The 26,736-nt window shown below is 40.5% G+C and overlaps 1 protein-coding gene across 1 annotated transcript in view; it reads left to right on the forward strand.

Annotated features, from left to right (window-relative positions):
- The first annotated feature begins 520 nt into the window (after positions 1–520).
- The window catches only part of UBE2E3 (ubiquitin conjugating enzyme E2E 3), a 61,789-nt gene continuing 35,573 nt past the window's right edge, over positions 521–26,736 (forward strand). The window contains exons 1-2 of the mRNA XM_014954683.1: positions 521–720; positions 2,887–2,937. Of these exons, the coding sequence (XP_014810169.1) occupies positions 527–720; positions 2,887–2,937 (245 nt within the window). The 5' untranslated portion in view covers positions 521–526. The remainder of the gene's footprint in view (positions 721–2,886; positions 2,938–26,736) is intronic.

Consider the following 26,736-nt stretch of genomic DNA (forward strand, 5'->3'; position numbering starts at 1 on the left):
AGTGTACGTTTCCATCTGAAATCAACCCAAGTGTTATTGGCAATATATTTCCTCGGAGAGAGGGGGAAAGGGGGGGGATCTGGCGTTTGGACCCAATAAAATGCTCTGCTCCAGTGTAAATATTTACAGGGTATTAGTGACTTTTTAAAAAACATTTTCAGTGAGGTCTGTTATTTACAATGTGTCATAAGTTATTAATGTTCATTGCTTAAGTACCCTGCTAAATCTGTCTCATGCCTTAGAACAAAGTCGACAATTGGCATATTGTTTAAAGTATGAAAAAAATGCGAGTGGGTTTAAAAATTGGAAATATCTGTATTTTCAGAAGTGTAAATATTTCTTTGTAGCTGCCAAACTGCAGCCCTTGGGGACGAGACAAAGAAGTATATTTCTGTTAATTTCTCAGTGAAACTGAGTTGTCGCTGATTCAGGTGTTCTCTGGAACTTGGAGAATGGCAAGAGAGAGTCCTGTCTGTTTTATTAACTCTGCCTCTTGTCTTTTCTTTCCCCAAAAAAGTTCCCCACGATGTCCAGTGATAGGCAGAGGTCAGATGATGAAAGTCCGAGTACCAGCAGCGGTAGTTCAGATGCCGATCAGAGGGATCCACCTGCACCTGAACCCGAAGAGCAAGAAGAACGAAAACCCTCTGCCACCCAGCAGAAGAAGAACACCAAACTATCCAGCAAAACTACTGCTAAGCTATCTACTAGTGCTAAAAGGTAAAGGGGACAGTAAAACCTTCTGCAGTATGTTTGCACAGTATTTTGGGTCACAGTACTTGCATTGCCCTTTTCAAGGCCGAGGGGTTCTTCTTGTAAAGCTCTGTGGGAAAGAGTGAAGGACCAACTTGTGTAGTACAGGGGCCTGCCAGGCAGTATCTTCATTAATCCATGTTTTATTGGGGTAATAGTTACACAGACTTGTCATGCATGCTTTGAAGACTTGTTTCAGAACTTGGTAACTTACAGGCTGGCTGGGAGGGCACCTAAATACACATTGTATTTGCAAAAATGCGCAACTAACAAGGCTGTCAGTTTCATCTGTCTTTCCCAGAGTTAGGTTTCCATGCCTGGTTGGTGTAGGGTGGAGTCCTCCTGGTGTATTTTATTATCACATGTAGACTGATGACAAGCAATGCACTTTAATTAAAGATGTCACAAAACCCCAGTGGTTTCTGTGGGTCTTATGATTAGCTTTTCACGTCAATGCACGGGAGAGTCTTATCCACCTTCAAGTAATGGGTTCATTCAGCAGTTCTTTCAGGAGAAACTTAGGTTTTCTCTCCTAGGATCTGCAGATTCTAACCGTAGGCTTCTACAGATAGCCTTTACCTTTAAATATGAAAATCTTCAGGAACTTTGTTTAGTTATATGTGTAGCATTTTTATTTGCATATAGGGTTACTGGCAGTCTGGCTCTCAAGGCATGTACTATGATAATTTTCTGTAAATTCAACTGTGTGAAATAAGGAAACTTCAAATCGCATGATTCCAGTGGTCATTGGAGATGAAACATAACTTTCCAGTCCTTTCCCTGGAGTTGCTTTACTTTGCAAACATTTACAAATATCTCGTAGCAAGAAAAGCTGTGCAGTAGGGATAGCAGCTTCAAGTTTTGCTTATACAGCATGAACAATGTACTTGTAACTTTTAGGAACACTTTAGTAATTTTGTATTGGACTTAAATCCAGTAAATGCTTTTTGAAATGTCTTAAAATTGCTGCACAGTAGGACTGGGTGGCTTTGATGACTGAGTTTGTTAAAGAAACCCTGTGAAATAGGGTTGGCTAATGAGAGAAAAGTTCTGGAACTACTATGTAAGCTTTGTAATTTGTTATTACTTACACTTTTTGAAAAGCCTGAGATGCAGGCTTTCAAGACTGAGATTTCCCCTCTTGCTTTCATTTTACTTAATTGTTGCAAGTCTGATTCGGTACATCTCAAATAGTTCAATAGTCTGACTGAACTTCTTGGTATTATTGCACGGGTGTGCAGAGCAGTTTCTGTTAGCTCATATTTTAATACTTGCTATTCACATAAAATTTGCGGTCTTGCTCCTATGGGTCCTCTTTCAAAGAAAATTCTTATTTGATATTTTAAAAAAATTACAGCGTAATTTTGAAATTACACCTCTTATGTATCTGAATAAACTATTAAATTGACAAAAAGTTTTTGGTATTCCACTTCCAGATCTTAACACCACGGGGATGGTTGTAATAGAGTAAAGCAAAGCACAGATTACTTCAAGTTATTATATCACTTTTTATCATGTAAATACAGCTACTGTATAAGGTTGGGGGAGGAAAGGCAGCAGAAGGTGTGGAGAGAAGCAAAGTTGATCCAGAGAGATTATTCCAGTAACAGAGACAGCCCGGCAGATCTGCAAATCCACTTTTTAAATACACTGCAAAGTAGTAGGTAAAACACTGTGAAAAGAGTGTGTCTGCTGGCAGCGTGGTTCACTGTGGCCTCAGTCACAGGTCTGCAGCGCTGGTTTAAAGTCATTGTCAAATCTGCCTGTGCAGCCCTCCTCCCCCTCCCCCCCCGCCTCATTTGCATATTAGCTTGAAAAGAAAATCTCTCTGGTAAAAAGTGCTCGGATGTGAAAAAGAGTTACTTTTCTGACTACTTGTGGGAAACTACTACCCAACTCAGCTGTAAGCGTTCTGTTTGCGTGCAGCGTGGAGCAGGAAAAAAGCTGCAAAGTTTCTCAGCTGTGGGATTTGGGTTATGCCTCTGAGAACAAAGAGGAAGCAGCCATGTTAGCATTACTGAAGGCAAAGCCAATCTTGCATTTAACTGCATGGTGGTAGAGGGCAGTGTAATTCCCTGATTTATTCTATAGACTATCTCAAATGCTTTGTGTCTGTTCTCATTTCACCAACAGAATCCAGAAGGAGCTAGCTGAAATAACCCTTGATCCTCCTCCTAACTGCAGGTATGTAACGGCTTCTTAAATTGTGGACAGTGGTAGGAGATTAATGTGCTCAGGCTAACAAATGGGAAACTTAGTGTTTACAACCGGTGACTGTTAGACGAAAATTGTATACAGCAGATTGAACAAGCATAGGGAACGTTTGATATTGAAGTTTGCTATTTTGCCTGCATGTCGGAGGCGTAGTCATTAGTGATTGATGTACATAGTAGAGTGAATTTGGTTTGTTTTCCGTAGCTGGTCATTGCCTTGGTGAAACATTAATTGTATGAACTTCAAAATATGCTGAAGCTTTCAACTTAGTGTCTGCACGTAGTTTAAACTGGCTTTTTGAGTGCAGGGTTTATAGAGTTATCACTTCATTCTGAAGTAAAGGTAAAGAACCGTATGTGATTTTTATATGCTTTCTCTTAGTGTGTTGCTTAACAGTTAGATAAGATGAAGTATTGCCTTCAAATTTATATGTCTGTTGGTCAAAGTTATAGTCTCTTGATAGAGAATATTTTTAAGGAAGTTTGCAACTTGGGAGACACTTGTGTTAGGTTTCAGAAAATGAAATTGTAAGCTTGGAAGATTCAGTGATTTAGTCTTAGATAAAGTGACGGTGACTGGAGCACTTGATCCGTAGGAAAGTTAAACAGTAGCATAGCTAGCTAGCTAATTTCTTTAAATCTTCGCATGTTTTACTTTTGTTTAAAGGATGCATAAAAATTCTCGTTAGCTGTGAGCATCTAGTGTTCAGATTTGCAGTAAAGCTACTTTGAAATAATGTTGCTTTCATTTGATGCAACTCAGTGAGATTTCCGACTGCAAGGTATCTTCAGATTAATAGCTCGTGTAACAGCAAGCCTTGTATGTGTTTGAAAAAATGCTGGAAGTGCTTTCTGATTTTATGTTGGAATTGTTTGGCTTTTTGAATAGTTGGAAAGGTTTGGTGCTGGTCTCGCTAATTCAGTAAAATGTGAGTTGTTCTCCTGCCTGACTAGTCCATGAGAGCAGGGACTAACCAGTGCTGTGTTTTATTGAATTTGTGGTAAAGGTGTCTTACCCTGAGGACGGTGCTGTAGATTGCCCAGGCACTCTGATGTATTTGCCTGCAGGGTCAGTAGCTCTCTCTTTTCAATTGAGGCAAGCTCTGCTGAGAGAGCAAATGTCTGTTGTGTTTGGGGTTTTTTTGGGGGGGCGATGGTTTTGTTTTGCTTTGTTTTTAAATAACTGTTTTGAATAACTTTTAACAAATTACTGGGATCTAGTTCTGTGTTTGTTACGGACTTTATACTTGAACCCTTAGAGGGGGGCATGGTAGGAGAAAAAAATATTTAAATGAAATAAACCACCAATGCTTTACCTTATAGTTGCTAAAAAGATAACAGTGGCAGATTCCGGCACAGCAAGTTGCAGCTTGGCTTTTAGAAAGAGAAACCTCCCCCCTCATACTCTCCAATACCATCTGATATTTAGCTCCTTGGGAAAGCATGTTCCTCTCATATGAGCACAAGAGTATTGCAGAGGGTTTTTCTTGTGAGCTGGTACTACCAGATGCCCAGGAATGCTGTTGAGAATTATGGAAACCCCCCTTCAATGTGTCTAAAAATTATTCAAGTTTCTCTCCTACGGAGCACAGGGGAAAAGATTATTTTTTTGTCAGTATAAGGAAATCAGTGCTTCTGTTCCCATAAGTATTTTTTAAGAGGAATGTAACCCTTTTACTCAATAGCAACTGTGTGATGCGCCTTTTGCAAAATAAAAAAAAATATTTGTGAGAGATACTGGCTTCTCTAGCAGCAATTCTGGGTTTTCAGGATGAACAGTTTGAACAGAGTTTCAGTGCCGGAAGGATTACTGTTACATTGGAATTGACTTGTTAGAAGGAGCCTTTCTGGTATCAGGAGGTAAATGCAGCTGTATGTTATGTGCAAGGCAGTTGAAGCTCGTAACACACTTTCTTATGGGGTGTAGTTACACAGATTAGGCAACAGACTGACAGAGCAGGCACATGGACACCTCTTCGTTGCTCATCATACAGAAAGCAGCAGAATGCTACTTATTACATTTCTTGTAAAAAGAAAAAGAATTTGAAAAAAAGCCATTTAGAAGTCTGTATATCTTGGACATATTCACTTGTGCTTCAAAAATAAAAAACCTTGTGTCATAAGTTCTCCCAAAGAGATTTCTTCATGCGAAGTTGTTTCTCCTCCAGTGCTAGAGCACACCCTTATCATTTGCAGTCCACATGTCACAGGCTTCACAAGAATTCAACTGCCAACCGACTCTCTTGGACGTTGGTAGTTCTTCTGGTTATTCAGTTACATGATAAGTGCTAAAAAAGTAGCAATTCTTAAAATATGATATATTTTACACATATAAAACATTAAATGCTACTTTAACAGGATACGTTACAAATACTGAAGAGTATGTTGAACTCTCCTGCATCCTGTTAAATACTGATGGGTGCTGCCTCTTCTCACCTGTCGGTGTAACTGCATGTGGAGTTGCTCCATCAGAGTGATCTGAAGCTGATTTAGCTGCTTTAAAATTACACTGACTGGGTGCACTGTGGTTTTCACGCAAAAGAGGTGTAGGTTTCCTCCGCAGTGAGATTTCCCACAGTCACATCTATTGCTGTAACATCTGTTTTATAAAAATGCCAGAGCCCCAAGAGAGCCCCGTCCCTGGGTGTGCTGAGCAGGCCTGGGCTGCACATTAACTTCTATTTTAGGCACTGGAATAGGAGAATGACAGGCACAGTAAAAATGTCTAAATAGCAGTTTTTTGCTTGCTTGTCTCAACAGTAGAGATTGATTTCTGATTCTGTTAATTGGACAATGAACTGTTAGAAAAAGCCTGGTGTCATGCATCATGTTGTCGTGTTTGCGAGCAGTGAATGCGAACTGCACCTTGGGGGTACCAAGTATAAAACTTAATATCTTTATGGTGATAGCTTTACTGTTGAACATACAGTAATACTCCAAATTCCTGTGATTTCGATGTGATTTCCAAGAAAGATAAAACATCAAACCCAATAAAATTAGATTTGATCTTAAGCCACTAAAGATGTTGGAGGGAAATTAAGTACTGCTTTCTTCTCATGTTTTCTCCTGTCCAACAGAAGAGCCTGAAACGAGTCAGTTACTGTCCAACATGCACCGTAGCACTAGGGCAGATAGGTAAACCGAGGACACAGGTATCTGATCCTGTTTTTTCTTGCTTTTTACTGGCTTAACTCAAAGCTGTGCTACTAGGTGCAGTGTGCTGTATTTAATTTCTTTTGTGCTTTTAATAGCATAAAGCAAAGCTAAAAAGGTCTTGGCCCTATTGCTTCTAGGCAGCTCAATTTCAAACCACGGCCAAGCGCTTATACATACTTCAAGGTATGGAAGTGTGCCAAACCCCACCGTTATACATTCTCAGGAAAAGGCTGCAAAGATCTTGCACGTAATGTGTGGTAAATCTGGGCTGCCGAGATGCTCTTAAATAGGTTTGACATATCTGGAATAACTATTTTCAGTTCACGGCATAAAGCTGTTTAGACCAGAGGTCACCGCTCTGTAGTTAAGGTTATATCTGAGGCTGCTGTTCTGACCTGCCCAACTTGGAGGCTGGAGCTCAGGTGGAGCAGGGCACAGCTGGCTCCGATGCTCATTGTGCTTCTTGGGTTTTAGGGCTGGCACAAGTGAGGCTGCTCCCAGGGATCTGATCCACAAGAGCAAAAATATGTACTCCCTGTCTTCTTTGCTCACTCCTCCTTGTTTCTACTTCAAAATTGATCTTTGTTCATCTTCACAGGAAAGTTTTGGAAATTCAACTCAGTATTTAGCAACACCCCTGCCAGTTTAGTTTATAGTTTACAACTCATTTTACAACAAATCCAGTTTGGTATAGACTTTGTAGGAAATGAAAGCAAACACCACAATCAGTGTATCCACTCAGAGCTTAATTCATGTGGTTTAAAAAGAGGTGAGTTAAGATGGTGCATCTCTCTCATGCAAATGGGACAATTTAAGCATTTTATAGTGTGTTCTGTCAGTTGGCTTTAATCTCTTCTCTTTGTTAAATTAAAGATCAGACATGGGAAAGCAAGTGGTTGAAAAAAAAGGTCAGACAAAACACTGCCTTAGAGCACTGGTCAGAGACAACTTTCCTCCTCCTGCTGCTGGGAAATGGCAGTTCTTACCAAGGGAGAGCTCCTTGGATTGTCCCAAACGCTCCCTGCTCTGTCTCATCCTCTAGCTACTGAGTTCCTGACCTGATCAGTCTGTTGAAAAGATTTTCCTTAATAGGGATTACTGTCTCAATTACTATTTATTTTCAGGCCTTTAATGCTAATATATAGTAATGTGATTTCTTGAGCAATACTGCAAAAGGTAGCAGTTGATGATTTTGCTGTTTGTAGCCCCTCCCAGGCTTGCAAGTAGGTTGATGATTTCTGAGTAGTTAATTTTAAAATTACTTCTTTTAAAATAACACTCCAAAGTATGTGCATTGACCACAATGGGAGCAAGGCATGTAGGGGTTTTGTTTTAACACAGGATTCCTCTGCTTCCTAAGGACTGCATTTGTCCCTTTCATTACTGCCACATCTTGGGCTAATTCTACGCTGTAGAGTGTTGCCAACCCAACCCCACGGTCTGGAGTTTGACACAAAGAAAAATGCCTGCAAAACCCTGGCAGATGAATGCTATTACTGGTTTAGTTATGGACCCATGAATCCAGATGTTTGTAACTGTCTCACTGTGGTTATTACCCCATCAGTGGGGAAGCATTGTGCTATGTATTTAAAGCAATATTGTGAAGGTATTCTTCAGACCAGCAATTTAAGCTCTTTCAATTGAGCTGTCTGAAACAATGAGGAGCAATGAACAATTGTGCTGGTGGTGCAGGCGCTTCCACGTGCAGAGAGGTAGCGCTGGGTCTGAGCTAAGGCAGCCTTGTGTGAGCGAGGAAGGTGCCGCAGCGAAGCTGGTGGAAGCCTGCCTTTTGTTAACATACTCTATCTACATTAAGGTTATAGGCAAATGTTTACTCTGCAAACAGTTGTGCCTGTTGAAGATGTTACTGCACAGCGGTGGTTTGCTCCAGTTCTGCCATGGAGGTGACTACTCCAGTCACTAAGTGAGGTAGATTCATGTGATTACCCCAGAGTGCTCCCTGGGGGGAAGGGGGAGAAAAAAATAAAAAAAATCATCCAAGTTTGCTTAAACGGTTTAAATAGGTGATTCAACCTAACTCTGCTGGATTTTTCCTTCCTCCCTTCAGAGCAGGCATTGTTCACACAAAGCATTTTGTCAGACACACCAGGATATGAATAAGTCAATCCATTCCTTTGTCTCTCAAATGTAATAAGTTTCCATCTCTCCTTTGTCAAAGCCAGGCGTTAGTTCTGTTGCTATTTTGAAATCAGTAGGGGGAGGTATATTCTGAATGCAGTCGAATACCAGGCCCCTATACAGTAGAACAAGCGTATGCCCAAGTCTTCACACGTACTATTTTTTTTTTCCAGTCAAGCTGTTGACTTTTCAGATCAATGGCAGTCCCCCAGTTTTGTGTTTATTCTTTTAATTTCTTATTGGGTAAACGTCTTCGTATTGCTAAATATTGAGTCTCACTGAGAAAAAAAATTGTCAGTTTTGCTTGTTTTCACCTCTGCAGTGAAAACCTCAACTGTCAACACTAAACAGTTCCTATAGAAGTTGTTTAAGGTATGTAAGAAATGGTATATTAGTAGTATGTACAAAAATGCACGTACTGAAGCTGAATAAGCAAAATCTAAAAAAAATCACCCAAACCCTACTTGATAATGTATCTTCTGATAGTTACACTATACTTTTTATTGGCTCTCCCCACCCAGCTCTTTCTCAGCACTGGGTGCAATAAATGCATGCTAGCAGGAAAGAAAGTTGGAGTTTGCAGAATGGTTCTGAGAACGCAAACCCACACAATTATTGTGCTAAAACACTTCCTTCCCTCTACAGAAGTTTGCAGTTGCAGTTACAAAAATACAATGAAGAGGGTTCACAACTCCTATAAGAACATGTTTGAAGTAGTTCTCAAGTGAATATGGAAATACTACTTTTTAGTATTGTCCTGCTTTGAACATAGTCCTGCGCTTCCTTCTAAAGCAATTCTTTCATTGTTAGTTGCTGAATGTAAATCAGTGGCTCCCAGTGATTTAAAGATATGTTTATCTAGTGATAGCCTTGATTTACCTAGAATTATTTCTACTAAGCATTTTCTTCCATTCTCTTTCTCCCCTCCTTCTTTCTTACCAGAAGAGCATAGTCTAGGTCAGAGTAGGAAAGTGTGGTATAATATAGCACAGCGATCACAAGTCAGGTATTTTTGTATTTCTGTCCATTTGTAGTAACAGCCCGATTCTGCCATCTTACGTGTACTTTTACCCTATTTGCTTTGAGTGGCTTTTACCCTATTTGCCAGTATCCAGTGAAAGTGCTTAAGGAGTAAGGATGAAACAAATTTAGAAAGGCATTTCAGTAAAACATTTAAGTGTTAAGTAGAGCTAGAGTGCACTGTTATTTAACATGCTTTCATTAAAAAAAAAATGCAACATTGGAAGATTGTGTAACTCCTGAATGTTTTGAATTGTGAGAATATTTAAATTACTTGCTACTTAGATGACAGATCCACTAACTCGAAATGCCTCAAGTCTTTTTTTCCCCTGTGCAAGTATCAACCTCTTGCAAGCTACAGACCAAGGTATTTTACCAACCCCCACACAGTGAATTTCTCATGCAAGTAATCTCGCTGGCATAATTCAGACAGGGTTATGCAACACAAATCAACGTTTTCATACCTACAGATTTGCAGGTTAGCCATTTGTGCAAGCAGTGTCCACGGCGCTGTCGTACATGCTCTTAAATGTCTGTGTGTTAGTCAAAAGGCCGTATAAATCTTTCACCAGTTTTCATTAGCATTACTGTAAAAATGAGAAGAAGAAAAAAATTCATGACTGTCTGTCTACTCTAGAGTTGTACAAATAGTTCAAACACTTTTCTCTCGGCTACTGTGTTAGAGAACTGACCCTCACTATGTCTAAGTTCTATCTGGAAACAATAGAAGAGCCCAAGCCGGACCAATTTTTTAAACAATTCTGCAAGCATTGTTGTGCAAAAATTTGTGAAAACCGCAAAGTAATGTGTCCTTAGACTTAAGGACAAATCTGCTTTTCAAATATCCATTTGTATAACTGTACGAAGGCCCCTCAGGCTCTGTGATAAAACTGATGAAAATATGTCATGTATATATACATAGTTCTTTTTACACTCAAACTGTGCATTGCGCACCGCTGCCAGGCTGTCATACTTAGTTTGTGATAAACAGTATGTATGGCAAGGTCCTAGCACACAGAGTGTTTCCCCATCAGACTGATTTGTCTGTGTGTATCAGTTACTCTGATTTGATCTTTACTTTTACAGACTTGGGACACCTAATTTTAATTCAAATTAATAAAGTCCAGATATAAGAGAATCAGCTAAACTACATTAAACCCTTTATTTAAAATGAGTTGACTGCATCATATAAAATGGATGTGTGGAGATTTCCTGGAGCTGGTGTAACTAGGATTTGCATAGATGTGGAACATTTCGAAACAGGTAGCACAGACATCATGAAAAATATCTTGAGCGTGTTTTCTGAGTTCAGGGCTAAGTAGGCAGGAGCAAGGATATCCAGCTGCCATCTAGGACAGGAGCGTGCATACCATTAACCTAGCCAGGAACTATGCTGTAACTTTAAATTGGTGCCTTACTTTGAGCCAGTAACTGCAAGTGATAAACGAGTCCAAGCCTGCTTGCATTAATTTGGATTAATTTTCCCCGTGCAGAGAGTGCACTATACTGTTATCTAGCTCAGAACGGTGGCTGAAGCAGTTGTTAATTTTATAGCACTTACTGTAAAATAGACTGGCCAGGTCTTTTAGGAACTCAGATACAGATTTAGTTGACACTGTTGCAACTGCTGTTCTAAGCATCACTTTCAGAAACAAGTGAGGGGAGAGATTGCCTTGATGAAACACCACGGTCACCTGTAGTTATCAGTGGGTCACTATAAGGCTGGAAGAATTTGTAGAGAGGGTCTGTAGAGGACCGTCCTGCAGTCATTAGTAATTGATGTTTTCATTATTGACGTGGATACTGGACTAGAGCATATAAATATTGCATTTGCAGGTAACAGCAGGGAGGAGGGGGTTGTAGGCACATTGAAGGACAGGACTGGAATGCAAAGTGATGTGGGCAAATATAGGAAGTGACCTTAAAAATAGCATGTAATGTAATAATGAGAACTGCAAGGCACAGCACTTTAGTAGGCATAATCAGCTGCACAAATCCATGGGGGGAAAAAACTGGATGAGGAGCAGTTCTTCAGAAAAGGTGTAGCCACTCTTGAGGATTGTGTGCTTTCCAGGAATCAACAATAAGAGGCCACAGCAAGAGAAATAAATAGAACAGCAGTCACAATGGGGGGATGTATTTTGAAAAAAGAAAAAAAAAAAAATGTTTGAGACATGGTATGTAAAGCCATCCCATTCAGTTCAGCACTGATGTACCTTATCCAGTTTTAAGCATAACACTGCAAAGTGTCATGGGCTAGCTGGAAAGAATACAGGTTAGAGGAAAGAAAGAAAGAAAGAATAATCTTTGGATATGAAAGATAGCTGCTGCAAAGGAAATAGGGCAATTGTTGCTAGTCCTGTCTGGGGGTTATGGAGAGCAACTTAAATTGCCATAATGAAGAACTAATTCAGATATAAGGAGTACCTAGCTATACAGACAGTATCCAAGGAGGTGGTGGATCTGCATTACCAGAGATTTTTAAGAGCAAAGTTTAGACAAATGACTGGCAGGAGTAGTTTAGATACAGTTGATTCTGTCTTTAAGCAGGAAATGGACTAAGTGACCTTTTAAGGGCCAGTTTGACCAAACTGTCTGTGATACCAGATTTAAATGACAATGTTAAAGGAAAGCTCATTGGGAAGTGATTTTTCCCCTCATTTAAAAACTATTTTAATCAGGGTTTCGTTGTATAATCATTCTGGAAAGTATACAGGTTCTATGATTTCAAGCAACAACAGTTGCAATTATTAAAAAAGTCACTGGAAACGCACAGGTTTTTTCCTGTAGTCAATTAAAAAAAGCAGATGTCTAGTGATTTTTCTGCTGATTTATTATTTACATACACACACACGCACTGCCTTTGGCTTTGTTTTCATTTTGGGTCCAATCCTACTTTCCTTGCACAAAGTTGTTACCTCCTGCTAACTAGAAATAAGCTAGGCACCTGTCGTCACTTCTCCAGAGGTGTATCACCTTTGTGAGAAACTAATAGCACTGGCTGTGCAGTACATCTTGATTTTTGATGCTTCATGTGCTCTGTGCTTGGATTTTCTGCTTTTGCTCCATATGCGCATAAGTACCTCTAACACTGAGATAAACAAAAGCTTCATAGAGGCAGTTTGCAGTAGATGAGCAAGCCCTGATGCATCTGTGCACAGCACCCCAAATGGATCCAGGCACATCAGGGAACAGTTGTACAGCCTACTGCCTCTGACCATAGATCCTATCGCTAAGCACCCTCTGGAGTCAGGGCTCAGAAGATTGTAGTGAAAATGTAAGCAGCCTGGCAGGTTTCCAGCCGATGAGTTAATGCTGCTATAAACTTCAGTAGTTCCTCTCTGAGGCATGCAGAAGGGTGCAGGCGCTGGGAAGGAAGCCAACGAAGGCAAAGAGCAGACGGCAAAGCTAAAGGCCAGCCTCAAGGATTCACAACACGATTGTCTTTGAGGTGGGTTCCTCCCTTGCCGGAAACCCTTCATGTATCTTCAGTGGCAGGGCTGGAAACCAGTAAGCAAATTAGGGTACGCATTCAGTGCGTAGCCTGCCTGGCTTGTGGATGCTTGATTAGCATAGCTTGAGTGAAGGTAGCTATGCCCAGCACTCAAGCCACCCCATGAAAGGATTAGCAGTACAGGGCTGCAGAAAGCCGGGGGTTCTCAATCGTGCCAGGTCAATTCGTTGAGCTTGAAGCTGCAGTGAGGTGGTTTAGGTTTGAACTCGGGTTATCACTTCACTCTGAAGCCTAGGCATGGAAATCACCAAAATATTGAAGACAAGCGTAAACCAGTAGAGGATCAGCAGGTCAGATTCCATGGGACAAATGGAAAACAGCAAAGAGAAGGATTTTTGTTTTTCTTTCTGTAAGGGAAAGTTAGCAGCAGAAAGCTATTTTTGTTTGCAATTCAAGTAAAGCATTTAGACTGTAAATGCTTTGAGCAGAGTGAGTTTGGAGGAAAAAAAAACACATTACAATAGATTAGTAGCTATGCAATAGGAGATATGTTCAGCTGATGGTGATTCTTGCTGTGAAGCTGCAGCCATTGTAGCAGACAATGGACAGCCAGATTCTTCCCCACACAGAGGCACCTTTTTTTAACAAACAAAGGACTTGTCTGCTGTGCAGTCACCGCCTGGGGTATGCTCATACTTTAACTAGCTTTTGTCCTTCCCCCTGGTATCCCTACATCAGAGACCTCATCCAGGCTGGAGGATCCACAGGACAAGTGAAGTGGTGCAGGGTTGGTTAGTTGACATTGAGCTCTGTGTTATTGTACGTCAGTGCTCGTCCTCACTTGTTCATAGATACCTAGGGCATATCTGTATCTTCTTCATTATTATTGATGGCAGAAGCTGTAGCAGGACGTTAGAGCTGTAATGTGACGTTACAGATTCAGTGACATCTGCCCCTACAGACACTTTAAGGGACCAGTGAACCAAACCCCCTGTGCCAAAGCCCAGTTTTGTGTTTGGAGTTTTGGACTTTGCCATCTTGGGGGTAAAAAGTCAAAAAAGAGGTTTAATTTCTAGCCTATAAAGCAGAAGCAAAGAGAGGTCTTAAGAGACTAAAATCAAATTGTAATGAATGCTGTAACAAACACTATATTCCCATGGAAGCAAATTTAAGTGGTCTAAGATACACAGCATATCCTACTGCATATTAAGCATAGTCTGAGTGATTAAATAAAATTCTTATGCAAAAGGTAGAAATACTCTACAACATAAAATTCTGCAAGTGTGATTAAACAGTAATCAAATCTGAGAGGGTGATCTTCACATGATAAACTATTTGAAGCACAGTCTATGGCTGCAAAAGTGTTTGCTTGTCTGGAGTAGATACTTTGTATGATATCAATACAAATTTTAGACAGCCAGGTAGTGGGGGTTTTTTTTGTTTGTTTGTTTTTAAGTAACTGAAAGCCAGAATGACATCTGGTGTACTTATCTATACCAGAGCAAACACACCTTAAAAGAAACAAGTTACTAAAGTAAAAGGGACATAACCAAAATAGAGTAGTAAGAGAGAAGTGATTTGTTTGATAATATACAGTACCAAACCTTAAATAGGTCAATAGGTCAGTACATGAAGAAAACATCTTGATTCTCTGGGAAAAAATACAGTGAAAGCACTTTTCTTTCAAGTGTTTTGATTGGCTATTTATTTTTCATGGTATCACTGCAGACTAGCATGATTTTAAGTCTCTTTGTTTTGTTAGGCCTGCTTGGGTTTTTTGTTTTAGGAATAGAAGCAACAAAATAACTTCTTATCAGTTAGAAGGCAAGCTAACAGTAGCGGTTGTCAATACTAAAACAACTGTTGTAGGCTGAGCACTGTGTGGTTCTCCTACATATAAAGGGCATTCTTGGCAAAGTGCCCACACGATGTGCCTTACTAGAAATTAGTGACGGTGGGGTCAGGGATGGAAAAAATAGAGACATGTCAGCTGTACTAATCAGATAGATGTTTTGTTATCACTTGATTTTCTTTCTGTACAGAAAGCAAGCTCTGTAAAAATACGCCTTCAGTTAGACTTCAATAATTCGGATCTGGGCAAAAGGAACTGGGAACTGTTACTTCCTGTGACTTGCACTGGTTCGTCTTTTGTGTGATTTTTCTATGCTTTACGTACAATGTCTAAATAAAGCTATTATTTGCTAAAGGTCTAATGAACTTAATTTGGCCTGGCATTGTGCAATGGTGATCCTTGCTGTTCTCTGTAGTGTTTCAATGGAAATTAAAAGCAGGAGCTGGTTCTGCAAGTTGGTGCCAAGGTATAGAAGCACTTCTGAGATATTTTGAGCTTTTTCTGTGGAACCGTGAGTTTATAGCTCTGAAGCTGTAGTTACCAAGTATGTACAGCTGTTTTCAGTAGTACATTCTTTGAAAAGGTATTAGAACGTTGGGCAAAAAAACCCAAAGCTTGTTTTTTTCTTTTGTAACAGTTAAAAGGGTTGCTACTTTAAGCGCTCTCCATTAGGCAATTGTTGGCTGGAGAGATGGAAAAGGTTTCCTCTGCTTTAGCTAACCCTCTCCACATTTAGCCTTCTGTCCCTTCAGAAACAGCCAATGAGCCAATCACATTACTCTTGGCTTGTTAATAGAGTTATCAGTTGTTCTCAGATTCTTACTAAGGTTTCTTTCTATGCTTTTCCTAAGGAGGATTGGTGGTCGCAACAAATTACCTCTTGTTTGAGTTGTGGAGGTTTTCTGACTCAGTGCTTTGCTTCAGGTGGTGGGTGTGGAGAAGCCCTGTGGAGCACGTAGGTGCTGTGCCCTGCACCAGCCACATCCCAGTCTCTGTGTCCAGGTCTGCCAGAGCACTTCAGCCTAATTCCAATGCTGGAGAAGCTGGTGCAGAATTTGAAGCACGTGAAGGATTGATTTGGGTGGGAGGGGGGGTTGTGGAATGGAATAAACTTGTTTGCTGGCTGCTTCTGTTAGGTGATCACTAGTGAAACAGTTACATGATGATGACATTTTAACTCTCACACTGAGGTTTTATTAGAAAATTCAAAATTCCGTGGGTCCTTACCCATTTCAGCGTGGAGATTATGAGTTCTGTCGTGTGAGACAGACAAAGCTTTGCCAGCCTGGAAGCCATAAGCCAAAATTAATCTGTTCTCGCAAATACCGAGGCTGTATGGAACATGGGAAAACTAATCTTTGAACTTGGGACCCAGCTTTCTGGATTTCTTGGCTGCTCAGTTCTCATGGCTGTAGGCACATCACATTGTTGAGCTCCCTGGTACAGCGCTGCCAACTGAAATACCCTGGGTCCCAGCAGGGTGGTAGGGCTGTGTGCTGGTGGGTCATTCCCCTCTAACAGGTTCCTGTGCCTTCTGTGGGCTGCTCAAGTACAGGATTGTGCCATTCAGTGCATGAACATGACTCCTCATCCTGCGGGATGTTTAGGCCGTTTGCATCGCCTCTGAACTGCTCAGTGTGCTGCTCGATGTCCTTAGCTGAGGAGCTGGCTGTGCTTGGTATTTGTGCTGCAAATGGCCTACTTTTCACTCAGGCAGGACTGAAAGAGAGGTTTTAGTAACTGTCTGCTTTGTTTTCTGACAAGTTCAAATTTAGTGTGCTGAATTTTTCCTTACTCCTGTATTCAGATTCAGACCTTTGAAGAGTAAATATAAATAAAATCTCTTGTCTGGATTGTCAGACTCAGCTGTGCTTGCACTCTCTTTTTGTTTTTAAACATGGGAGTAAAGAGACAAGAGTGACAGTGAGCGTACCTCTTCCTACACCTGAGATCAGCTGGACACCTAAAATCCCCCATCCGGGTTGGGCAACTTTCCAGTAAAGATGACACACACCCACCTGTGTGATAGCAGCTGATTTCAGGATGTGGGGATATAAGAATGCTGTTTGAAAAATACTGCTGCACCAATAGAAACACCACTTTGGTTTTCTGCTTCTTGAAAGTGCAGGAAGAAGAATGGGTAGTTAGGAGAGACCATACTGCTCCAGGTGTTAGACAAAATCTGTTTATGCCCAGAAATATTCCAGGGTTGTTAACTTTGAAAGAGCCATTGATTTACAAAGCCTGAAGGAAAAAAAATAGACAACACTAAATTGTACAGTGAGTGGTTCATGCAGTGCACTGATTGTTACTTCTGAAAGTAATTCTGTTGATCTTTTCCTGAAGTCGGTCGCTGATCACGAAACTGAAGGGTCAGTTCTGGTTAGTTGTGCAGTAGATGCCATTAGCAATGAATGCTTGATGAGCAGCGTCTGTGAGATGCTGCGCTGCAACTGCTTGTGCTTTCCATATGCAACATCTCTGCTGGGTACAAAGCCAGCTGCCAGAGTGCAGAGCACCGTGAGTCACCCTGGCACTGCTGGAGTGTATAACTACAGTCTCTGGGCTAGGTGTGAGCCTAGACCCTGGCATTTATCTGGTCCGTATGCAGGACAGGGAAGAGAAGCAGACCGTTGACCTCTTCTGTCCTAGGGTGGGTGTATAAACTGCAGCATCCTGGGTGCTGTTTGAGGTTGAACCAGCTGCTTGTGGTCCCACGAGGCTGGAACCTCTGTTAGGAGTGAATGTGTATCTGGGGTGCTCTGGCTCTGCTCCAGAGCCAGCAGTGCAGCGTCAGCCAAGGGCACCCTTTTCTCCTGGGAAGGAACAGGTTTGGCCCGGCATGGTAATGGGGTAGCCGTGCTCTGCTTGTAGCATGACTCAAAATGACTACACTAACGGGTGTTGTGCCTCTCAATCTGTCATTTAGAAACTTCTCTGGGTTTTCTTCTAGCCTTTAAGTTTTAGTGTTAGAGTCTGGATTGCCATTGGAATGGGAATTTGGGGAAAAAGATCTTCCTAAGTGAAGTTTGAAAGACAGAAGCTTTATTATAAAACCTTTCTCTTCTCATTTTTGGTATCTGCAATAAGTTGTTCCCGGTATTATTAATTCTCCTGGCAGGTGGAGTTAATTTATTTGTGTATTAGTCTTCATGCTGCTGGATGAATTATAGATTTAATTATGGTCCAGGTGCTCAGAGCTTTGCTGTTCTTCTAAATGTGAAATATAAAGAAAAAATAAGTCTGAGTAATTTTTTGGCTTGTTGAATAAATGTAAACATTGGGAAACCGTGCCAGAGTATAAATAAAGAGAGGATTTACTTTGCAGAGAATGCTATTATCTACTCCAGGGTATTCTACTTTGTGGGGAGGATTAATGCTCCGTATTTTACTGGGACACACCTTTTTAGAGCTACTACTCTATGCAGCAGAAGATTAAAAAAGTTTGACCTCTAATTCCTTGTCTTTTCAGACAAAGTTTCTTTTGCAATTACAGCTGATTACTAGTGGCCAAAGGTTGAATGGAGTTAACATAGTCATAACAAGAAACATTCCCTGATTCCCTGGTAGGTGTAAATAAACTACCTACTTGTAGTATTCCTCTTCATCTGTGTTACTCAGTCTTTCCTTTTCTGCCTGGCACAGTTTTATTCACAGTCCTTGAATATTCTCATACTGCATGGCTACTTATTTATGTTTGTTTGTTTCTTGTCCGAAGAGTTTTTTATCACTTTCCCTTAATCTGTATGAAAATTTGCTTTTGTGTGACATTTAATTCCCTGAGAGCTCTTTTCGTAACTGGCTGTTCACAGTCAGGCTGGAATACAAAATCCATCACAAAATTCTTTTTTTATTGAGATTTCATTGGATATTTGGGCAAGGGGCAAGTGTATGAGCTATGTTAATTAACTTGGAATTCCTTCTCTTCATTCCTCTGTTGTTTCTACCCTTTTAATTACTGCCTTTCTGCTTTGTGTCCCTGAGTCAGAGCGCACCATACCTTTCTTACCTTTTTCAGGAAAACTTATGTGTGCATGTTTAAATGCTTTTCTGAAGGGAGTGTGAATTGGCCCCGGTTCAGCTGCTGCTAAACATCACTTGGCAGAGGCTATGGAATAATATGCCTGTGTCTCTGCTGCAATATTAAGGACCAAAAAAAAGACTATGCTTCTTTAATATATTTTGCTATTATATTATGCCATTTATACATGCAATAGTATCAATTTTTCAGGTGAAGATCAACTAATTTATTCTTGCAATTGTCTCCTTATGGTCCTTTTAATTTGGGGGTCAGAAAAATTTGTATCATGATTTAATTTTTGGTTTTGGGGCTGCATAACAGCTACCTTCAGGAGTCCACTGTTCATCAGATAGAAATAGCAGATTTGATGCATGTCCTGAGGAAGCAGCCAAAAGTGCGTGTTCTGACCTCATCTTTAAGCTTTTTCATTTCCTTTACTGACACTTAATGAAGTTACTATCACAGCCATTACAGATAATTTTGTGAAAGTAGATTATGTAATTATTACAGTCTCTTGTACAGTTTTTAGTACAAAGACAAATATTGATGCTGATTCTTCATTTTGGCTCAGTATGGCAATGCCAGTTTGCTGTGGTTGTTAGATGTGAAGTGTGTGTTGGATGTTTGAGTTTGAGGTGGGTAAGCAGTTTGTTTTGGGGAAATCTGTGTGTTTTAGAGCATCTTAATATTTTCATCTGAGATAAGAAATCAGGTTAAATTGAAGGGACCCCTCCCTAATATCTCTGTATATAATATCCCTTTTTCTTTGCTCATCGCGGAGGATCATTTCCAAAAGTTTTGCCCATATCACTGGACTCAGTTCTGGTTCACTGGTATTGAAGTTACGAAGAGCTGTGCAACTGTCTTCTTGATATCACTGGTACTGGGGGGCCTAAAAATGGATTCTTACAATTTTTTTTAAGCTCTCTTGCTATGCTGCAACTTTTGGTTAGGAAAGGTCCACATGCGATTTCTTTATTTGAATACATCTCTAATGTGGCTAAGTTTAGAATAAGATTAGGAAGTAAACTCTTCATAGGGATTTTCCTATTACAGAGCCTAAATTTAGCTTCTCTTTTATATAAGCGTAATTTTAGATGATGAACTACCTACACTTTGTGGGAGGTTAGTGAATGAATGGACTGAGGGCTGACAATGTATAGGCTTTCAAGTCCTTTACTCGAGAACGGAATGCAATTGATGTCAGCATGTTAATTTGATGGAGTGCATTTATAGGAGGCTTTATATAGCTGTTGGGTGTTAACTTAGAACCGTATCTTCATTTGGTACATTTGTTCGTTTGTTGTGTCCTTAGGTTATTTAATAAAACATGCAGTGAAACACTAGAAAAGCTCCTGGACTTGATCTTCCAAACAGCCATTGCTGTCAGTATTATGGTTCTTCATGTCTTAAACAAAACAGTCATATTTCTTGACAGCGAAAGTGTGATTCTGAAGCGTTATTTACTCTTCATGTATTACTATATATTTTTATTTTAAAACTGAAATTTATAGATTTGGGCTCTTCCCAGTGTTGGAAGTCAAACTGAGTGCACTGTAATTTCTGGAGACAAGAATGCTACAGTATAAAAATCTAATTAATATTAAAAAAATACACAGAGAAATAATTCAAGACTGAGCCATACACTTCTCAGATTCCCATTGTTTCTAATACTAACAGCCTTTGTGGGCTTCACACGTGTGTTTTTCTGTCTGGTTGTATATAACTGCTTACAGTGGGGCAGGGCATTAAACAAGGTTGGCTTTGCACCACTGAATTGTAATCAGCCCGATCTCATTATTACTCCTAAATCTTAGTTTGCTGTAAGCACACTATAGATGCTCCCTGTTTAGTGCTCAGGAACTCTTTCCTTGGAAATTGTGTGCCTTTTTAATGTGTCATGGCTCAATTATCACATTCGGTTTTGGCTGCCAAAATAGCCATATATATTGTCTAGCAAGTGACAGCCTGGGCCTTTATCTCTTCCTGGCTGTTTGCCAGCTGTTTAATTGCAGGCCTGTGTTTGCTGTGTGTCACATCTTCTGGTGGTCTATTATACCCAGCTAAAACAATATTTTGAAAATGTTTCAAATGTAAACTAATTCTGTGAGACTTTACGTCCTGTTATTTACATGAACTGCTGAGGATGTAATGTAAGTCGTTTTTTTCCCTACAAATGCGAACATTTGTACCTCTGATCATCTCATGAATTTCTAGAGCAGAGAGAGGACGAGATCGGGACGCAAAAATGCTATCTCTTCCCCTTGAGAGATGTAATTAAAGCTGTAGACTTTTAATGTAAATTTTCATTTGTAGTTTCCAAGGCATTTTAAAAGCCAAATGTTCTCTTTGTTCTGCCCTTCAGAAAAGAGCAAGCCTACAGAAATGGAGCTGAGATCTCAACGGGAGTGGCAAAGCCTATGGGCCATATTTCTGCTCAAACAGACCCTTCGGGTGGAGACAACGTGGGGTTTTGAGTGAGTGGGGTCTTAGCGAGGCAGAGAATGACGCAGGTCTGTACGCAGCACGGCCGGTCTGGCAGCCGCCTGCTTTCCACCAGGAACGACTCAAGGCTGGTGTTACTCATGGCAGAGCTGAGCTGCCCACTTGTGTCCCACAGCCCCACACCACCTGGGGCATGGAGCGTGCAGGGAATCCTTGGACTAAGTCTGGATCCACCTTTCCCTGCTCCTCTATTGATCTCTGGCTCACTCTCTCTCTGAAGAGCATACCTCTTGGAGAGATTCCTATCTGGTGCAAACTGCTTTAGCCTTGAAAGCAATGAATGTACATTAGCTAACGTTCTTGGCTAGGTAGCTTTTTGGCAGAAACTTTGCTTTTCCACTGCTTAAAGAAGGAATCAGGATTTGTTCTATTGCTTGTTTAATAAGAAGAACAACTGTTTAACAAGAAAGATATGATAAAAGTCTTGGGAAACAGCTTTGCAGTTTTAGGTCAGAGGAACGCAGAGCAGAGGAGAACTTAAGAAAGATCCCATTTTTGTGCAAAACACCAGATTTATAATTAAGTAGTAAGTGTTAGCTTTTTAAAATGGAAAGGAAAAGATAGCCTGTAGGCAGGATTAGATCTACAGTATTTTTTCTTCTTAATTGGAGGGGAAAAGATTCCATCTAGCTAAAGCCATCTAACAATGCTGGAAGAGGTTTGATATTAAAATAGGCTTTTTTCAAAAGGAAGTATATATTAGAGTGCTCTTAAACCTGCTTTCTGAAAAGTGTAATATTATGTAAGTAAATATAGTCAAGCGTGTGCACACATGTTTTTTTCTGGTTAATCTGCTAGAATAGTTCTGGTAAATAAACCCCACCACCACCTTTTTCAGAAAGTGACCCGTTTAAGTAAGGTTACAAAGTGAGTAATAAAGGACATTAGAGAGTTGTGCATATATGGGGCAGCTGGAGTGTGAGTGGTTGTGGCAGTCCTGCTGTGCTGTCACTGCGTGTCTTTTCAGGAAATGCATCAAAACAGTTGCTAGCGCGGGATCTACATAATTCCAGTAGTTTACAATGTGACCAGTCTATCTAGTGTCAAAAATAGGCCACTTTGCCATGCTTGAGTTTCTGCTTGACTTACACAAAAGCCTAATGGAACAGGGAAGGGTTTAAGTGCTGTATGTAGTATATTTCGCGTGTGAGTTTCTTGCATATCTCAAATCACATTACTTTCTGGTGAGCTTGAAGACATCGGCAACTAAGTTTTTTAATATACAGATAAAGTGGGTGCTGAAAGGTAGCCTGACAGAAATCCTCACTGTGGCAGGTGTGCATGTGTGTCGTTGACATGGAGACTTTAGGCAGCCCCCTGATGTAGATGTTTTCATGATTTGTTAAGAAGTTATTTCTGAAGAGTAGTTACAACACCCCGTTATAGATACTATCTCATTGAAAACAATTGCTCCCATGTTAGACATGTTCATTGCAAATTAATGATGGCCTCGGAGAAGTGAAGTGTTTCTTTACAATTTGAGGTCCTCGGGTAGCCCCACGAGTTAGGTACAAGGACGTTAAATCCCAGCAAGACTGACACACAAAGCCCAGCGCTGGCAAAGCCACAATGCCAGTTGCTCATCACGGCTGAACATTCAGTAATCTGCTTGGCAAAGTTTACGAGAAGAAGGACAAGATCAGGGCCGGTCACAAGAATGCACAGCCCAAACGCCGCTACAGGCTGATGAAGCCCTGAATGCTGAAATAATGAAATATGCAGAAAGCAGGGGGAAGCGGGGTGTACAGCAGAGCAGGGTGAGAGCAGGTACCCGTGCAGCAGTTGCTGGGGTACAACTGAAAGGTGTGATACGGGGCAGCTAAAATGGAAAATTGTCATGAGCCCATGGCATTTGGGGTGAGTGTGAACCAGCTGCTGTACTGGTGCCTGAGGGTTTTGCTTGGCTTTCCATGCACCGGGCTCTGCTTCCTCTTGCAAATCCTGTCTCATGTGCTACCTTTATTTGCGGTTCCTGACTTTTCACATCTCGTCCCTCCCTCTCCCATCTTCACAGCTGTAAAGTGAAAATAATTGGGGTTGAACACCGGAATGGCTTTTTTGGAGGAATATTTGTTGTATATTTGTAGTTACTTTCTTTGGGGATTCAAAAAAAAAAGAAAAAATGAGATATCCTCTCCAGGAGCATGCAGCGCGTTCAGGGTTAAAGCAGGCCATGAAAAGGGACACTTCCCTTTCTTGTCAAATTGGCTGTGGTTTCTTAGATCCATCACACTGGAATGCAGCCCTGAAATGCCAATTTTCTTGTAAGGAGGAAGCAGAGCCAATTGATTTAAACTTCTAGTTGTGTCTGCTGGCAATTTCCACCAGAAGCTAATTACAGCTAGCAGCTATCGCCAGCAGATGACTGACTGAGTGGTTCCACCTCTTAAAAAAGAGAGTTTAAATCTGCACAGGGTTTCTTTTCCCTTGGGGCTGTAAGATTGGGGTAAAATTTTTCAAGCAAGTATTTTACACACACCAACAGAAATCTTGAAAAATTAGGTAAATTATTTTATCACACAAATAATATCTGTAGCTATTCCCAAAACTGGAAGGTAATTAATTGGGCTTTGCACTCTATCCCTGTATCATTTGAAGACTACATGGTGTGTATGTTTAAATTCTGATGCGATTAACCCAGCTCACTTTCTGTGTTGTCAGTTCTGTAAATTACTTCAGGGTAAATCAAATGGTTCAGACCTTTTTTTTTCTAAATTAAAGCTGTAGGCTTGAAAATGCTCGTAGGTTCTTGAAACTGTATTCCACTAACAAGCATTTTGCAAGAGTGAATCTTTTTAATAAAAGATTTGTTTCAACTGGCATCACTAGATGGCGTTGCCTAGTAGTGTAACAGTTGAGTGTTAATTTGAAAATAGCTGAAATTAATGTAAGTTGGTAGAGTAATTAAAAAATATGTAAATCTTTCAGTATGTATCAGGGGGTGTTTTTTCCCTTTTGAATCATGCTTCTAATTGTTCAAGAGAGGGCGTCTCATTTGAGTGTTATTTCCGCACGTATAGCTCTTAGGCAAGCAGTCTGCTCTAGTCTCTGCTGTGGTTCTGCTCTTTTCCTTGCCTTGCTTGAAAACTTCTTGAAGTCACTTGCCAAGGAACTGAGGCTCAGCCAGCCCCCATGCCGCTGTTTCATGCACGGTTCTCTCTATACACAATTAGCCTCTTTTAATTGTACACTGAAATATTAGCGGAAGGACTGCTGGGAGGATGCTAGATCAGACACACAGTACCAGACAGCCATGCCAGTATTACGTTATGGAATGCTCCTGGGATGGCATATTCTTCTGAAGTCTGATGTCCACAGTCATTACAGGCAATGTGAAATCGACAGAAGTGCTGTTTGGCGTTTTGATTCTGTTTGTTTGTGTTTTAGACACCATGTGTTTTTTTCTGGCTGGTTTCCTCTGTTTTGTTAGTGGTCAGTCGTGCTTCTGGCTGCAGCACTGGTGTGACACTCCCGTGCCTGTGTGTGTGGGGCATGACCGTGCCTGCACACTCTGCTCTGGGGTGCTTTTTCCCAGGCAAGGCAAGGGGAAACCTGCTTTTCACTGTCAGAAGCATATTTAGCTGAAGGCAGAAAGACATCAGGTAGGTGGGTTTATTCAGGGAGGATGGTAAGGAGCAATGATGAGCCCAGGCAGCTTTTGTCCAGTGCTATCTGTTCAACTCCATCATCTGCCTCTTATAAAATGTAAGTGTGAATTTGGGATAAACCCTTTTCTTGGTTCACCAGCACTTTTAATTTAAAAGATATCCTGCTTAAAATTATAGTTATTTTAAAATTCTTTCTTAATCCATTGCAGATGTCTTTATCAGTCTAATAAAAAACAGAAGAATTGTTCTTGACAGGAATTGGTATATCTCGCTTGTTTCGTTTCTTAGTTTAAGTAATGGTTCTTATATGTCAATCAATTTGCCTGAAATTCTACTTTTAGATGTAGAGAGTCTATACACTTCTGGTTGCTCTAACACTTGTATTAACAAAACAGCATCTTTTGAAATTTTTATGGTAGAGTTCTAGTTGTAGGATAATGTTGTTGATTTACATTAACAGCTTGGATTCCTATAAAGCAGTATCAGATTTCGCAAAAGAATGAGAAATAAAAAGCCAAATTAAAGAAGCCAACAAACAGTAAGCATGTACCAGAATGTACTTCGATGACAGTAGGTCACCAAAGCTACTGTTTACTTAAGAAATCTGAAACTAGGTGCTAGGCCTTATTTGAAAAACTTTCTGAACACCACTGCTATGTATTTCTGTAGGTTAATGTAGTTTTTTGTGAAGCTTCACTTTAGAGAAATGGCAAATAGGAATTGAGGGTAGATCAAGGTTGTTTGAGAACTGCAGCACGATGCTTAACAACCGCCTCTTGTGCGGCGGGGAGAGGTATAAGAATGCCATGACTTCTTAATCTTCTTTTACACCATATGTTTATATGTCCGTATGTTTATAAGTCAGAATGAATGGGAATAGCTGTGAAGTAATCAAATCACTTATGGGCTAACTTTTCAACACTTTATACAGGGTAATTGATAACAAAGAAACTAAATTTGGTACAAAAGAACATTGGTGGGAAAGGTCTATATTCATTTAAGCATCTTATTTAGTAAAGTACTGAAGCATGTGCTTATCTCCCATTGAAGTCAGTGGGTTTTAAGCATGTGCAGAAAGCTGAGCTGGGTCCGAGGGAGGGGAGATAGTTAAATGGGGCCAAACACAGAAGGAAGAGTCAGAAATAGCTACTGTGTTCAGTATTTTACAGAAGAAAGCTCTACCTGTAGCTGTGCAATGCACTGCTAATATTTTTAACAGATCTCAAAGCCTCGTCTTCAAAGATATGTGATCTGCCAGTGGCTCCACATGAGGTTTAGCCCAGTGTCAGGTCAGTGCATTTGGAAAGCATAGTCTTTGGTGCCTGAGCAGGGAGAGGAGAGGGAAAGCCAGGGAAGTGGGACCTGCTTGCCGTCCCCTCGCCTTTGTCAGCTTTCTTGTGGCAGTTTCAGAAACATGCCATTCGAAGGAGTAGCATTTCTGCCACATCTCCATCCCTGTATGCTCTCTGCAAGCAGCAAGAGGCAGAAATGAGAAGCCGGTAGCTGTCAGGAGCTGCTCACTGCATTGCTGTTGGGAAGGACTGTTGCAGGAGTGTAAACTCAAAGTAACCGTTCCGTGCCAATTTTTTCACCTAATCTTTACATGAGGGCTGAATGCTCATCTAATCCTGTTTATTTGGGGGCATTCAGCACATAATACTAAATGTGCTTGATTTTTTTTTTATTTGCAGGTCACCTTTTAATGGAGCTGTAAAAGTAAGTGTAAACTGCACCTTCCTTTGTCATCAGTAAGTGCTGAAGGGTGTAATGCTCAGGCAGGAGCGTCTCTGGGCTCACATGTGGGAGAAGGGTGGGCAACCCCTAGCACTACCCAGTAAGTAAGAGGGTTGAAAGGTATCATGGGCTTTTGTTCATTTGCACTCTCTGTACAGGCCTCCTCAACACTGCAAATATCTCTTTTTTTTTTTTTTTTTTTTTTTTTAAAAAAAAAAAAAAAAAAAAAAAAAAAAAAAAAAAAAAAAAAAAAAAAAAGTTCTAGGAAAAATATTAAACCC

Source organism: Calidris pugnax, unplaced genomic scaffold (assembly GCF_001431845.1).
Source record: "Calidris pugnax isolate Ruff unplaced genomic scaffold, ASM143184v1 scaffold103, whole genome shotgun sequence".
In the NCBI taxonomy this organism is placed as follows: domain Eukaryota; kingdom Metazoa; phylum Chordata; class Aves; order Charadriiformes; family Scolopacidae; genus Calidris; species Calidris pugnax.